This window comes from Caretta caretta, chromosome 8, assembly GCF_965140235.1.
Source record: "Caretta caretta isolate rCarCar2 chromosome 8, rCarCar1.hap1, whole genome shotgun sequence".
NCBI lineage: Eukaryota > Metazoa > Chordata > Testudines > Cheloniidae > Caretta > Caretta caretta.
In genome coordinates this window covers 3,167,866-3,182,804 of record NC_134213.1, presented here as the reverse complement: position 1 = coordinate 3,182,804, position 14,939 = coordinate 3,167,866, and the positions used below count along the sequence as shown (strand labels likewise).

The following is a 14,939-nucleotide window of genomic DNA, read 5'->3' as shown; positions in this document are numbered from 1 at the left end:
GTGAATATCACCAGCAGCGGTGCTAGACTATATTGGTCACAAGCATTTTTACTTGTTGACTAACCCTGCAGATCTAGAGGACATGGTGGCTAAATTGCCGGTGGTCAGCCCACATCAGTGCTCCCAACAGGGGACATGCACTGAGGAGAGATTGAGACAGACTAGTGTAGGACCTGAACAGGAAGTTTCTCCTATCCTTTCACATGTGCATGTGTCATTACAACATATTGCAAATGTTAGGGTAAGAAAAATTAGTCAACTTGGTCATGTAACTGTCCGCAAACCAGTCTTGCTATTTTTAAAAGAAATGAGCAGAGTGGAATTAGACTTATGGCAAAGTTGGGAAACTTTATTAAAAACACACACACACCAAAAAACTCAACAACTAAGTAGTACTAAATACATCAACCCAATAGCTACTAGGCTGCAGGCTGGGCAAACTGCTGGATTATTCTTGTGTTTATTAATCCTGGGAGTGCAGTGTCCCTAGAATTGTTTTTTATTAAGGGGAAGCACCCAGGGTCACACCTCCCAGTATCTTCCTATATTTGCTCAGCATCTGCTTTGCACTATGAGCAGAACACTTTGTATGGTCCTATATGCATACATTGGGCTGAAGTTTGCAGAGAAGTGCCCAGCCATTAAAAATGGATTCACTTGCTCCTTGGGCAGAGCCTTTAAGGATGGAAGAACCTCTTTGAGGTGTTCCAATGAATGTCAGGGAGCCAGGATATTAGCCCATGCCTCACCTTTTTCATAATTCTTTATGGACCAATAGCCTACTGTTGTGTTGGTCTATGCAAAGACTCAGTTCAGTATTAAGATTATGGTGTAAGGACAGAGGTATTAGATCTATGAAATGAGTAGGGTGGCTTCATTTGGAGCCATTCCAATCCATTGGCTACAAAAAATATCTTAGAAAAAAGAGGATTTATAATAGGGACCAGAGTAACCCCAATGAGTTAACTTCTAAAAGTAACTGAGAAACCAAGGCAAGGCCATAGATTCTAGTTCAGTTAAAAGGCTGTCAGGCCCCATCCATAACAACCAGCCAAACTGAGTTTAAAGCATATCACTCTAAACAGCTGACTGTAGCTTCCAAATGTTTATACAGAGGACGTTCATGTTGACTGTGTTTGACATTCTTAAGTTGTGCAACAATCTAACAGTTTGGCCTGTACGTTTGGCTTTCTGTACTTCTCCACCATACTCTCCAAAAATAATCTGTTCCCTCCGCCTGGCAATTCTGTTTTCCAAACCAGCTTGAATCGTACCATCTGTCACAAGTTCTGAAGAGGATTATTCCAACGAAGTTTAAAGGTTTCAAAATGGCAACTGGAGAGAAGATCTCTCTTGCTCATCCACTAAAGTCTGCCTTGATTACTTTGATGTAACAACACTTGAAAGCTCCTATTCTTTGAAACTAATTTAAACACATTGAATTGTTGAAAGATTAAAAACCACAGTCAGCTAATTACACTCACTCTCATCTCTTATTCAGCAAATGAATCACTTTTCATTACCACTTAGCTGAAGTACATGAATTTCTGCCTAATTAGAAATGTTGTAGATGGAGCATTAGCAAGGCTGGAGTGGGTCAGGATATCTTGCCTGCTTCATTTTTAATTCCTAACAGTAGAGCCAGATAGGAAAGGCTGGAGATAAGAAGTCATTAAACAAATTTAAATTATTTATAAAAATTACTTTGCCCAAATTATAATTATTTTTTTTCCCAAACGCTCTTATAAACGTCAAATGGAATGAAAGGAAAAGCAGCCCAACACTGATTTTAATGACCATTTTAATGTTATGTATAACAGAACATTGTGCATACAATGGAAACAAAGTTTTATCAATTTAATAATAAAAAAGAAATCCAACATAAGAAAGGGGAGGTAATAAATTTCATACCTATAATATAGTGCTTATTCTCAATAATACTCCCAGCTTGTGAGTATAACCATGTCTTTGTATTCCAGACTCTAGAATCATGATTCATGTGTGAACTTAAAATGCAGAATTACAGCAGGAAAACAAAACCTTAATTAATTTCCTTTATTTTCATTAAATCAATAAAATCTTTGACTGCTACAGGTTTCCTTTAATATATATGTATTATATATATTTAACTCCTTTCTATTGGATTCCACCACTGCTAATGCCATATTTACACCAAAAAGTCACCAAATGTTGTATTAAATCTAAAATGCAATGCTGTTGGATTGACAAGGGTTAGAGATTTATATTAACTTAAAAGAATGTAGTTACCTTGTTACTTTTCTTTTTGTACAGAATTTTTTTTTTTTGCCTTTTGACTGCTGCTGACACTGTAAACCAGTGGCTCCTAGGGTGTATGTGGCATGAAGTTGCCACTGAAATAGAACTGCAAAAAGTGTATATATGCTGGGAGTTTTCTGAAAGGAAACCATAAAGCAGCTCTGGATGAAATCTCTCCCAATTCAGCACTGGGTATTAATTATATCAGTAAAGGTGTGAAAAGCCCCTAAACCTATTAATGACCAAATTGCTTAAAGAGGTTTTTACAATAAAAATTTGAATATTATAGCAGTGTTGCTGGAACATCAGCAAAAGTGTGTGTGTGTGTATATATATATATATATATATATATATATATATATATATATATACACACACACACACATACACACACACACACACACATTCCAGGTCCCTTTGAATTAGCCATAAGCACATATGTAAGCCTTTTTTTGGACAAAAATATATATTCTTATAAAAAACTGATCATTGTACTTGAGTGACTTCAAATATGGACTCAGAGTGGTAGTAAAAGGAATGGCTTCAATTATGACAAAGCGATTCAGGGAGAGAAAAATCAAGCTCTTCAAGAAAAAAAAGAAAAGTATAAAATTAGATTCAAACAGATTTACCCAACACCCATTCCAGTCTCCCCACAAGTTTCAATGTTAAAATTGGTTCTTCCATCTAGAAAGGCTTTTGATGGTCTTGCTACAAAACAATGGCCTCTTAATTGCAAAGTCATCCAATTGATTCATCAGAAGAACCTTTCGTCTCCCAGAGCTTGAATGCTAGGTGTTTCAAGCTTTTACAAAATAGCCTTTTGGTTCTTTATGTAGGTTCATTTTAATTAACTGATAAAAGGAAAAAGGTATTGATCAGTGTTCTCCATCCCTCCCCCAGCTCTATCTGTGCAGCTAAAAATCCTTCATTCACTCTGACCAATTCTTTACAATCTTTATTTGCTAAAATTGGCAAAATTTGCAAAGGCATCTTGCTTGGGTTGCACAGTTCCAGGAGTCATAGCAGAGGTCATAGTTATATTGGGTACCCCCATGCCCACTGTGCCTGTCAAACCCATTCCAGCAGCTGGCATCCCCATGTTCACATTCATTCCCATTATTCCCTGGTTCATCATAGGTGTGTTTCCCAAGGAGGTCATACCCATTGTACCCGTCATAACACTGGGCATCCCCATTCCCACTGGAATGGGCCCTCCCATCAATGAACTTGTTGGGGGTCGAACAGGCATCACGTTGGACTGGGAGTTGAGGCTCACAGCTGCAAAATTTTGAGTCATCACATTCACAGGTTGTTGCATATCTGCAGAAAAATAAAATACAACAGCCTTTAATTTAATCAATATCCTAGGGTTGAACATGGTGAGTTACAATCTACTTTTAGAACTATATTGTGACTTCACAGTGAACAAAGACAAGGACAAAAGTTATATTTATGTTCTCTAGCCAGTTAGCCTACAAAAAATAATTAATTTCCACATCTCTTCCTTCTTCAGTTAAAGTTCAGAAAAGTCTAACAGTTTTACAATATGTCTTACACCCAGGTTAACTATTGCTAACAAATTGAGCTCTGAGGTCAGATAGTTGATACCATCCATAGGAAGAGCTTAAGAGATGAGGGAGACCTAATGTGAAGATTTGGGAATGAAGCAAGCCTCTGCAGTTAGAGGCTTGGCTTCACAGCCCTGAAACATTCCCAGGCTCATTCTTCTGGATCATGTTACGGTAACAGAGCTGCCAATGGTTAGAGGCAGTGTAGCAGATGAAAAATGGGATTATGAACAAAATTAAGAGGAAAAGGTGATCTAGTAAAGGGGTCTTTTTTTTTTTTTTAAAGACACATTGGGAACATCTGTATAGCAGGTCATGCCAGTGAAGTATTATTAAATCAATGTGATCACTTACTCTGTTGCTGAATCATTGTATTAAGCGATGGCTGCTGAGGTTTAGAAGGCTGCATACCAGGTACTAAATTGTCCAAACTGATATTTACACTGGGATCTGACCAAGTGGATGGTAGAGTTTTGCTGGCATTTTTTTGGACCATCTCTGTACTCTGATTATAAAGAGGACTGGGCTTCTGCAGCATAGTGTTAACGTTCTGCAAAGGCTAGAAACAAAAGAAACATTTTTTTTTAAAATGATACCATTCATTCCTTAACATTTACTACTGCTGTGTCTAAGAAATAAACAGTTCCATCACATCATCATAAAGTACAACAAATGGTTGTTTATGTTTGCATATGAGAAGTTAAAAAGCCGAAGAGAAATGTCATCAGTTTTTATGAGACAAAGAGTTCATATAAAGAGTTCATCTCTTTCAAAGTAGTTTCCCCATCAGTTGGTATCTTGTTGGAAATGATCAGGATGGTATTTCATATGTTAGCACTAAGCATTTTGCATCAGTGCATTGTGTCACAAAATCAGAGTTGCCTGGTGTCTCCCAGACCAGGAGCCCATTCTATTCTGGGCTTTTTGAAATGCATTTGTAGGTTTTTTGCACAAGAGTCAATGTGCTTTGGTTTCAACAGCCAATTACTTTCCACTGGAGTAACCCCTCTGTGCGTCAGGGCAACACACAGAAGAGGGTGAGGACTGGTCCACCAGTTACCTGACAATGTAGGCTGTGCACATATGCTATTGGGTTTTTTCATGTTCGAACTTTAAAACCTTCCCTCCCCCAAAAAGGATAACAGAGCATCTCAGAGTGACCGAGTGATAAAGAAAGCATCTGAGAGCTACAGGTAACAAGAAGGTTTAAGCTAAAATAAGACAAAAACATTCTAGAACCTTTTCTTCACAGAGGAACCAGTCATTAAGGGATTGAGTAACAACAGCATACCTGTGACCTTGACATGGGTAGACCGATGCCCACCGCACTAGAGCTCATCATAGCAAAATTCATGCTTTGCGAAGAAGCCATGGTTGCTTGAGAGGAACCCATCAAATCAAAGAGGTCAGCAGAATTTGAGGCAGCTGGAGGATGGCCAAGAGCTGGCTGTGAGCTACCAAAGAGCTCTACAGTTGGCTGGGCAGTGCCTCCGAAGAGCTCTCCTGCTGAAGCACTGGGACATGGAGAGGCTTGGTTGAAGGCACTCCAGTCTCCGAAGTCTCCGTTCCCACTTGCTGTTGTACCTGGGGGTGAGGGAAGGAAGGTAAAAGATTTTGAAAGGCACAGAAAAACATCACATTCTCTGAACTGAAACAAATGAGACCTGATTTGTGTCCGTCCAGATTAACATCTGCAGGTAGAATCTCCATCTGGACATCATTCCTTCTCATGAATATTCCAACAGTTTTAACAAGGTAGCAAAGGAAATATGAAACACCCATGCACAGACAAAAAATCACATCTGATAACATGTCACCTATGGACCTGGGTGAGTGGGACACAGGTTTCCTTCAACTAAGTTTGCAGCATCCAAATACTTCTAAACAGACGCTGGAAAAGTAGATTTGAGGTTCTGTCAAAAGCAGAGCTAGAAGTTTAAGAATCAAAACTTGCCAGTACTTTAATCCAATGCTCTGATCTTCTCAATAGAGCCATGATCCCATCTAATGGGTATCATCCAGTCATTGCACATGAGAGGCACAATTCCACTGTCATAGTAAAGCATACAAGAAAACAGCCATTTGTTCAAAACTTTTTAATTACATATAATTAATAGTTTTTGCACAACATAGGAACATAGTGACACTAAGTGGGATACCAATAAAACCAAGAGCTTTCGAAACAGATTACCAGAGGGTCCTTATCTTACTCTGTTGCCTGCTAACATCGTAAGTAATATTTCCCCCGGGCTATGAGAATACATGATGCTTTCATATGTACCGGTTTCAGATCACATGCCCCAATGCCTACATACAGACCAGCGAGGCCAGGATATGACAGGATCATTACTTCCATTTCCTTACCTTTCTAAGGATCAGTCAAACCACTGACATCAAAATAAGTTTCCTTCACTTACAGGAAAAAAGTTACAAGAAACATCACGGGTAACATTTTATAGTGAAAGTTATTTAAAATATCCCAAAAGCTGTGGTGTTTTTTGTGGTTTTGTTTTTAAATGGCCACAATCTTCTAGAGTTTTTTTTTTTTTTGGGGGGAGGGGGCATTGCATAGGTCAGATTTTTGGTTATGTGGCTAATGTTTTACAGGTCTGGATGTAGTAGATGAATATCATTCTTCTGGCACATGAAATGCACAGGACTGCTTTATTTGCTACATGGATGCACAGCTTAGAGGGAACATTTCCACCATGCATAAGAATTATGATATTCCCCCGTAGGATTGTACCTCATGATGAAGTTCTCACTCCCAGCTAGGCCACAAGCAATATCCCTGCAGTAGGAAAAGAGCTCTGAACTCTAATGAATGATTAAATCAACTCCACTTCCCCTTGCAAGAGCAAAGGAAGAGACTCTGATTGAGATTTCACGGATTTCAAAGTTACTAGACCTATGCACCTGGCTAGGTGTCCCACCCACACACCTGGCTATTTCCTAGAGCTGTATTTTGTCTAGTCAAAACCAAGGGCAATAATATTTTACACTCCGTGTAAATGCTTCAACACCTGTGTGATCAAACCTGGTTTTAATTACCTTTACCTTCACTCTTGTGTTAAATTTTAAGTAATGGAAAAGGGGGCAGGAGGAAAGAAGCGAGTTAGTTTACAAAATCCAAGCACTACCAGCAGCTTTAATGCAAGAAATGGACTAATTGTCATTAGCTCAGGGCCTTACCAGAACGTTTTGCTTTCATTTCCCTTACAAAAGGGACCGTATTGGAGTATTTCAATTAGTACTGCATATTAAAGATTTAAACCCACTTTAAAGTATTCCTGATGGACAAGTAAACGCTGAATGTGCTGATTCTATGTGTACTGCATGCACAGCTCTGAACACAAAATAAGAAAAAGTGGGGTAAGAGGAGAAGGTTTTGCCCCCCTTTTGGGGAACTTGATCAAAGATGATTAATCCGGGAAGAAAGGATTACTAGAGGGGCTTATATTGTTAGAGAATGATTAATTATTTCACAAGACTCCTGGCCCCTTGCATAATGGTGATCGGAATAGATTAATCATGTTAATGCAGATAAAGGATTGTGTCATTTAGGCTGTATTCATACACAAATTATTTGCATAGTAGGCAGCTTTATACTTGTAAAAAAGAACTTTATTTTGAATAAGTATCACAAGTAAGGAAGCCTGTACAATTAGGACAGTGCTTTTTTTTCCTGCCGGTTGAAATATTAAAGGTGTGTTAACCCACAGATGCCCAATACAGCTTTCCTAAATGTAGCAAATAATGCAAAAAGATTCCCAGGTGCTGATCTGCAGCCAATTTGCCAAGAGATTTACTAATCTGACAGAAATGTCTTCATTCCTTCTGAATTTACTCCTATACCCGTAGCTGATGCACAACTCCCAACTACCTCAATAAAAGAATTAAACCCTTTTTTATTGTAGCTCCATACTTTTTGGTCAACCGCAAATACATGTATTTAGCAACATTGTTAAGTTGGCTCCTGCAAGTGGCCGAGCACCCTCAACTCCTACTGGAAGGCTGAGCTCAGAAAAACAGAAGTTAAGAAAAAAGATTTTAAGTGGTCAGCTCCAACACACTTTGCTAGCATAAGACTGTTCACTCTGGTTTGCTTACTGCTACTTTGTTCAGAATAGTTTTAAGCACCACAAGCGACGTGGGCTCTATTTCCCTTGAGAAACCACTCCCCAGCGTGATATTTCGTTATGGATACATTCTCCTTGTTAGAAGGAAGAGCTGTTCTCTCTTACTCCTAGATATATTTCTTGTGCCCCTATAAACAGTTCCTTCCCCTCCTTGGTGTTCATATCTTTCCAATACTTGTTTACAAGTTGTCATTTAGCTAAGCTATGAAAGACCATCAATCGGTTTTAGCCCACGAATATGCATAAGCATCTTCCACTGAAGACAATGAAGTTATGCCAGAGTACTGAGGGCATAACTTGGCCTCATGTCAGTCCTTCCAGGTGTAACTCCTATTCCACCTGGAGATTTTGAAATCTTGATAGTATCCTCCTTGACATCCATCAAAGCCAATATACCTTTGTCTCTCCATTTATATTATACAAATGTTTTGTTAATCTTGGAAGACAAGTGGGATTTTGAGTATCTTTAGGGATTATCATTCGTCCTGCACAGGTGGACTGTTATTCCTCATTGCATATGAGCTTAAATTTTTGGTTTTATTTGTTAGACTTTTATAGGTGAATTGTTTATGGGAGTGTCTGGGGAGGTGGGGTTATCCTGAGGTTAAATTCCAATTTGCCAATGTAGTACTCAGTCTGAGCTTTGGGCTATGTCAAATATTCTATTGTTATTTTCCCCCAGAATTTCCAACATACTAAAATCCCTTTGTATGTGTCCTCATGGACATTCACAAGCCTCCCAACTAAGTATTCTCTCATATTCCAGATTAATAGAGTTGCTATGATACGCCAGTCTTAGAAAGGATCCCTGAAGCCAGTGTTCCCTCTAATTTTTCCCACACATGTGTGGAATGAATTTTGTTATGTGCACCAATATGGAGGTGACGTGTGACACATTACCTCCACATTGGTGCACATAACAAAATTCATGTGGTGGGGGTGGGGCCAAGGGGTTCGGAGTGTGGGAGGGTGAGGGCTCTGGCTGGGATTACAGGCTCCTGGGAGGGGCCAGGGATGAGGGGCTCAGGGCTGGGGCAGAGGGTTAAGATGCAAGGGCGGGGGAGGGAGGGCTCCGGCATTCAGGGTGCAGGCTGCCCTGGAGCTATGGCAGGGAGAGAAGACTCCTCCTAGCTCTCTATCCCTGCAGCAGGTCTGGGGCCACAGGGGAGGCGCCTATCCCCCGGCAGGTCTGGCTGTGGGTGTGTGCGCGCCTCTCCCCTGGCCGCAGCAGGTCTGGGGCTGGAGGAGAGGCATCTCTCCCTGCCGTGGCCCAGAGCGGCTGCGTGGCCACGCAGCTTAGAGGGAACTTAGCCTGCAACACCGCTGAACAGTTTGATACATTGTTGTTTGTCATTACCATGTGTTTAGGGCCCTTCAATCACTTTTCAGTCCGTGGCTGTGCTCACAGTCAAGCAATAGAAATTTGTTTTTGAAGACAGACTATCAAATACTTTTCTGAAATACTGCTGTCCCACTCAGGCAATTTTTTTTAGAGTCCTTGCTTGTATCTGAAAAAAGTTTGTGAACTTTTGACTGGAAAGGTCAGGAGAAAGGCTGCCTTTTCTCAGAGAAAAAAGTTTGTCAGATGATCTTACATAAGGCATTAGAACATTTTGATGAACATTGATTAGCTGTATCAGTTAGCGATTTGTTCTATCAATAACAGCCAAGAAAGCATGAAGAGTTCTCCAATGATTTTGGAAACACAAATACGGTCAGTGGGAGCACTCAGCATACCACTAAGACTCCTATTAAAAAAGCTCCCCCCTCCCCATTTCCAAATATTATAAACACCATGTTTTTACTGTGGAGTTTTTTCTGATGTTTAATATGTGTTTCACTTGGCACGCTACACCCACAAAACTTGAAGTGTTGAATACCTTGAGTAAGTTTTATTGTCTTGATTTTCCACCCTAAAAGCCACATCTTATTTTGTTATGGTTCTAGCGAGACCATAATTCCAAATGTCAATTTGTAAGGAATTCTACTTTCACTAAAACAAAGTTATGCCTGAAGTTCCCACTGGTACAGTGTTTTATGAAATAAGGCCCTCACAAATTTCAGAATCAACTACATCTGCTATTGCCAAGAAGTGGGGTTCTCGCTTTCTGTCTGCAACATACCACAGCTGTGTTTTCATGGACTATTTAAGTACTTAAACCTTATGCAAATACAAAGATGAAATTTAAATACTGATTTGTGACATCCACAAACTCTCCTCTAAGCCACCTGACATCCAGGATGGACAATGATATTAAAAGCAACTTGGGAATCTGAATCACTTTGAAATGAATGAAGAGGGAGGGTAAAGACTCATCTAAATTTCCGTTATTAGCCTCCATTTTTTCTGACTATTTATGTACTATTTTTCCTCACTCCCTGTCTCCTTCTGATGGAAGTGACTATGAAGTCTGCCAATTTCCTCTAAGATATCTTCTGAATTTATAGCAACATTGCTAAGGGATGCTTCTCAGCAATGCAGCGTGCATCGAATAAGGCAAAATAGTGTTCTAAACCATACCCATTAAAGGACTACAGAAGAATCATTTATCAAAACCAGAAAGCTGTCCTTTATTTATCCTCAACTGTGTGAAAATACCCATAAGAGACCCTAAAAGTTATCAAGCACCACTGAGGTGAGGCATGTGGCTTTCTTGGTCAAACTATACAAACACAAACCAGCCCCAGTAAAGGGAACTGACTGCCAATAATGCCACAAAAAGGAAAATGGCTTCATTCCCTTCTCCTCATCCCTAATGGCAGCTTTTCAGTCAGTAAATTATCCTACCTTGTGGTGAGGGGAAACTTGCTGAGGCAGCAGCAGAGCCAAAGTCAGCGAATCCTCCAAATGGGTCAGTCGATCCACCTAGATATGAGAGGAATCACAGTGTTCTTACAGGATTGTGGAGAGATACCCTGCTCAATGAACTTGACAAGGGCTTTCTGTAAGCTGCTTTCAGGCGTTTCATTTTATTTTTAAACCTCTTGCATTTGGCAGTCAGAGCTTGTTGATTCTGTCGTATGTCTGTACCATTTTTTGTGGCTTTATTACCACCACCACTCTGTATTTATATGAACCTAGACAAATTGGATTCTTCTTGCCTATGCTGCAGATCTAGCTGATTGTGCTTTGCCATATAGGTGGTGGGGAAAACAATAAAGATGCAAGTTCTGTTTCACAATTCATTCTAAAATAGTAATTTATAAACCGCAATGAAGCTTGAGAGATCAAACTGGCAGGAGATGGTGCTGGTATGGTATAAACAACTAAGTAATGGGAGGATTACAAAATTAAAACTTGAGAAGCAAAAAATATCAAAATAAATACTTTTTGTTACTGGAGGAATCCTTAATTTATTATGCTGCTTACCATGAAAAATTAAGTCTTCTTATATTTAGTTTTTATGTTTCTTAAAGCATGAATGATTCTGCAATGATCTTGGTATCAAGATTTCAAGGACAAAGCTTGCATTGGTGTTCATTTTTTATAAGTTTGCTTTCTCTCTAGAGCAACAACATTGAAGTCCCAGCCATGCATTTGTAAGCTACCAGATAAATTATTAACTTTTGAATACAGTATTGTAACTATTTTTGATTAAAGCATATTCAACCCAAACTAGAAAGAAAAGGAAAAAAGCTCTAATAATTATATTTGGGACAATAGAATAGGCAGAAGGCTAACTGCTTAGTCCAAAACACACTTTGCTTTACAGTGTAGTTTTGATCACTTCTTTCCCCTACAGCTTTTAAGTGGCTATTCTAATGGCCTAAAAGTACCAAAAAGTTGACCTTATTTTTGTTTGTCCTTAAAGATTTCACCTCTGAACAGTCACACCCTGAGAAGTAGCAGCAGCAGTTCAATTATTGTGCTTTTAGTGTTATGCGTACATTATATAGGTTACATCACAGCTGCTTAGCCTGCAGTGCTTAGAAACTAGCCAGGTGGGACTGGAACATCTGTGCTGCACTCAAACACCACCAGGGACAGCTTCCAACATCTGGTGCCATTTCTGAATTGTCTTATCGCTGCAAGACATTCTGCCCCATCTGCTACTCTCAACTGGGTTAATTAAACTAGAACTATCTCCTTTATAATAAACGGCTAGCAGTAATAAAAGGAACAATTCACTTTCTAATACATGTGTACTTGTATTTTTTTTTCAATTTTTTTTTATTGTAGTCAATATCAGGAAGGCATGACTGTTTTTCAAAGGGGATATGGTCTCTACCTGCAGAATGTGTATGATTTGATATAAAGCAGCAAATAAAGAGAAAGGGAAGGCCATGCGTCTCTGAATTCCCACAGAAGGTTAATTCCATTGTAATTCCTGTACCACTCTTTTTAGAAAAGAGACAGGAAATTTCAGTCGGATGATGATGCTGTCCGAACAAATGAAGTAGGATTTCTATTGAACGAATTTATATAAAACTATTTGTTTAGTCTGTTGTATTTTGATATAAAAACCTTGCATTGGATATAGTGTAAACGTGGGAAGGAGGCGGCATGAGCCAGTCAAATATCAGAGTCAGAAACTAAGTGAGAAGATCAAACTTAGTGGGTCTTCTGCAAAGGAAACACTTTAATAATAATACCTCATTTGCTTCCTGTTCAGGAAAGTGAAGATTTGATCTTTTTGTATACAGAACATACAATGCAAGTTCTGTATTCTCCCATGTCAAACCACCTCAAGATCAGCTGCTTTCCTGACAAGCATAAAGACATAACCCAGAGCCACAGCACTGACTAACCCCCTCACTTTGAACCCAAAAGATGTAAGGGATTTCTGAATATTCTTCAGGTCTTTTGTCTCAATGCTCATTCCTGCCAAGTTTCTCTCTCTCATGTGCCTGTTTCATTTTCAGATTGAACACTAAGCTCAAGAGGAAAGCAGCAGAACCTAGACAGATAGCAACAAAAGCTGCTCTCAATGGAGGAAGCCATTGGCCTAGAATTAAACCGAGTCTCCAATAATCCGGGCACTGTCTTGTTGGTGTGACTTCTCTATGCAAGTCTGTCTTTACACCGTCTGTAAACAGGATGTAACTTACTTGGGCAACTTTAGTAATTTGTAAATCTCAAATTTCACCATCCCTTTCCTGTACTGTAAAACTTGCTCAGTGTTCCCGCATCTCAGGAGAAACAATTACAGCACCTACTACACTGAAAAATACATATAGATGAAGAGTTGTTTAGCAAATGCCTCCACAGATCCTTGAACTCATAGTATTTCCCTGCCAATTTCTTTAAAGGGGAGATCAAAGGCTGCTTTTGACCCCTCCACTATGTCTTGTGACCCAGGAAATGTTCCCACACCCTGTGCTGCAAGGAACATATTGGTCATCACAAGCGACCTGCATGTGAAGGACAGTGCTAATCTTCACAACATGAGCTATCCTCCAAGATTCCCACAGGAGATCTGTCGCTATAAATGAACTCTTTCCATCTGCCTTCACAGGGCAGCAAGGAGATTATTTACAATGACCAGCTGGTAATATGCCTCTTCTCAATACCACTCCTCAATGCTGCTGAAGAAGGGAAAAATTGGTGTATCACTGTAGAGCAACAAAAAGAATCAGAAGGTCAGATGTGCTCAAATGTGGAGAGCTCCATTTGTTTGAAAAGCAAGGAGTCAGTTTAAAAGTGAAAAATTCCTCAGTTCAGAATTTTTTAAAAACAACTCTCTCTATATATAAATAAATGGGAGATTATACATATACAGTGTGTGCTTGTGTATTTTTTATATATCTCCCATTAAAACTGGATTTAAAAGGGAAAGAATAAAGCGTTACAAAATAGGCTTTTTACAAAAAACCTGACAGAGGGTATTTCCAAGGATAAAGGGGCAAGGTGGAAGACAATGTGGATTCTGCATCTGGAACATATCAGAATGGCCACAGATCTTAGCATTTCCAAAATGCATGCCTCACCTCATTTACCTTTCCCTCAATAAAGGCAAATAAAAGTTAATGTATGAAAACTTTAAAGATCTCTGGGAAGCGGCAAGGAGAGAAACTTAAGACAGATACTAATTTATTATTTATTTTAAACTAGGTTGTCTGGTGAGAACTATGGGTGCTGTTTCTACCCAGCATCACTGCTTTGTCACCCATACTATTTTCAAGATCACACCATTACTGCACAAGTAGTATCTCAGATATTTATCACATTTGACAGTTATTTCATGAATGCGTAACATGTCTAAACTAAACAAGTTTGCACTCTTTTGATAAGTGACATTGTGCAGTGCAGCAGCATTGAGGTTGTGCCACATTGTTCCTGGCTGCTAAAAGTGTAATCCTTTACTGAATTTTCATGCACTTATGGATTCATAAATAACCCACAAAGTTAGGAATTAAATACATTTTAAGTTTTATGTAAATCTTATACTATTGTATCTAGTTAATGATTATGCATCATCCACAAAGCTATTAGCCTTTGGTTTGGGGCAAAACTAGGAAGCATGGCCTTAAAAAAAAAAAAACGTATCATATAAAAGAGTAACAAGTTATTTGAAAAATTGTAAATTTGTTTTGATCAATACAACTGGAAAAGCTGCAATCAATTCACAGAATTTAAATATTATAACCCAACCTGCTATGGGGAGGACGAGGCTCATTCAGCACCACTATAAGCTACTACAAATACTACAAGGAAAGAAGCACTACCAAGGTGCCCCATGTTCCACAGAAACAGTAGCTTGTGTTAATTAGTAAAATTTCTGTTTGCAACTGAGAGAGAAACTCTCTCTCAAAGGTTTCTTGCCAACTAAAAGGGTCACACTGGTGCTTAATTCTCTGTTAAAATTGATCTTGATACAGAGGAAAAAATTACATCCAGCCATTTGACCACCTGAATCCTCCTCCAGTTAACTCTTCTTTGATTGTCCCATTAAAACACCCTAGATACATGACAAACTCCCTTTAATAGTTTATGATCCACTGTTTAAACTGT

General features: G+C 39.1%; 1 protein-coding gene across 1 annotated transcript in view; it reads right to left on the bottom strand.

Annotated features, from left to right (window-relative positions):
- Positions 1-1,784: 1,784 nt before the first annotated feature.
- Positions 1,785-14,939, bottom strand: part of CLINT1 (clathrin interactor 1) — an 81,450-nt gene continuing 68,295 nt past the window's right edge. The window contains exons 9-12 of the mRNA XM_048861025.2: positions 10,776-10,853; positions 5,140-5,432; positions 4,203-4,407; positions 1,785-3,600 (exon numbers count right to left, since the gene is read on the bottom strand). Coding sequence (XP_048716982.1) covers positions 3,236-3,600; positions 4,203-4,407; positions 5,140-5,432; positions 10,776-10,853 — 941 coding nt within the window. The 3' untranslated portion in view covers positions 1,785-3,235. The remainder of the gene's footprint in view (positions 3,601-4,202; positions 4,408-5,139; positions 5,433-10,775; positions 10,854-14,939) is intronic.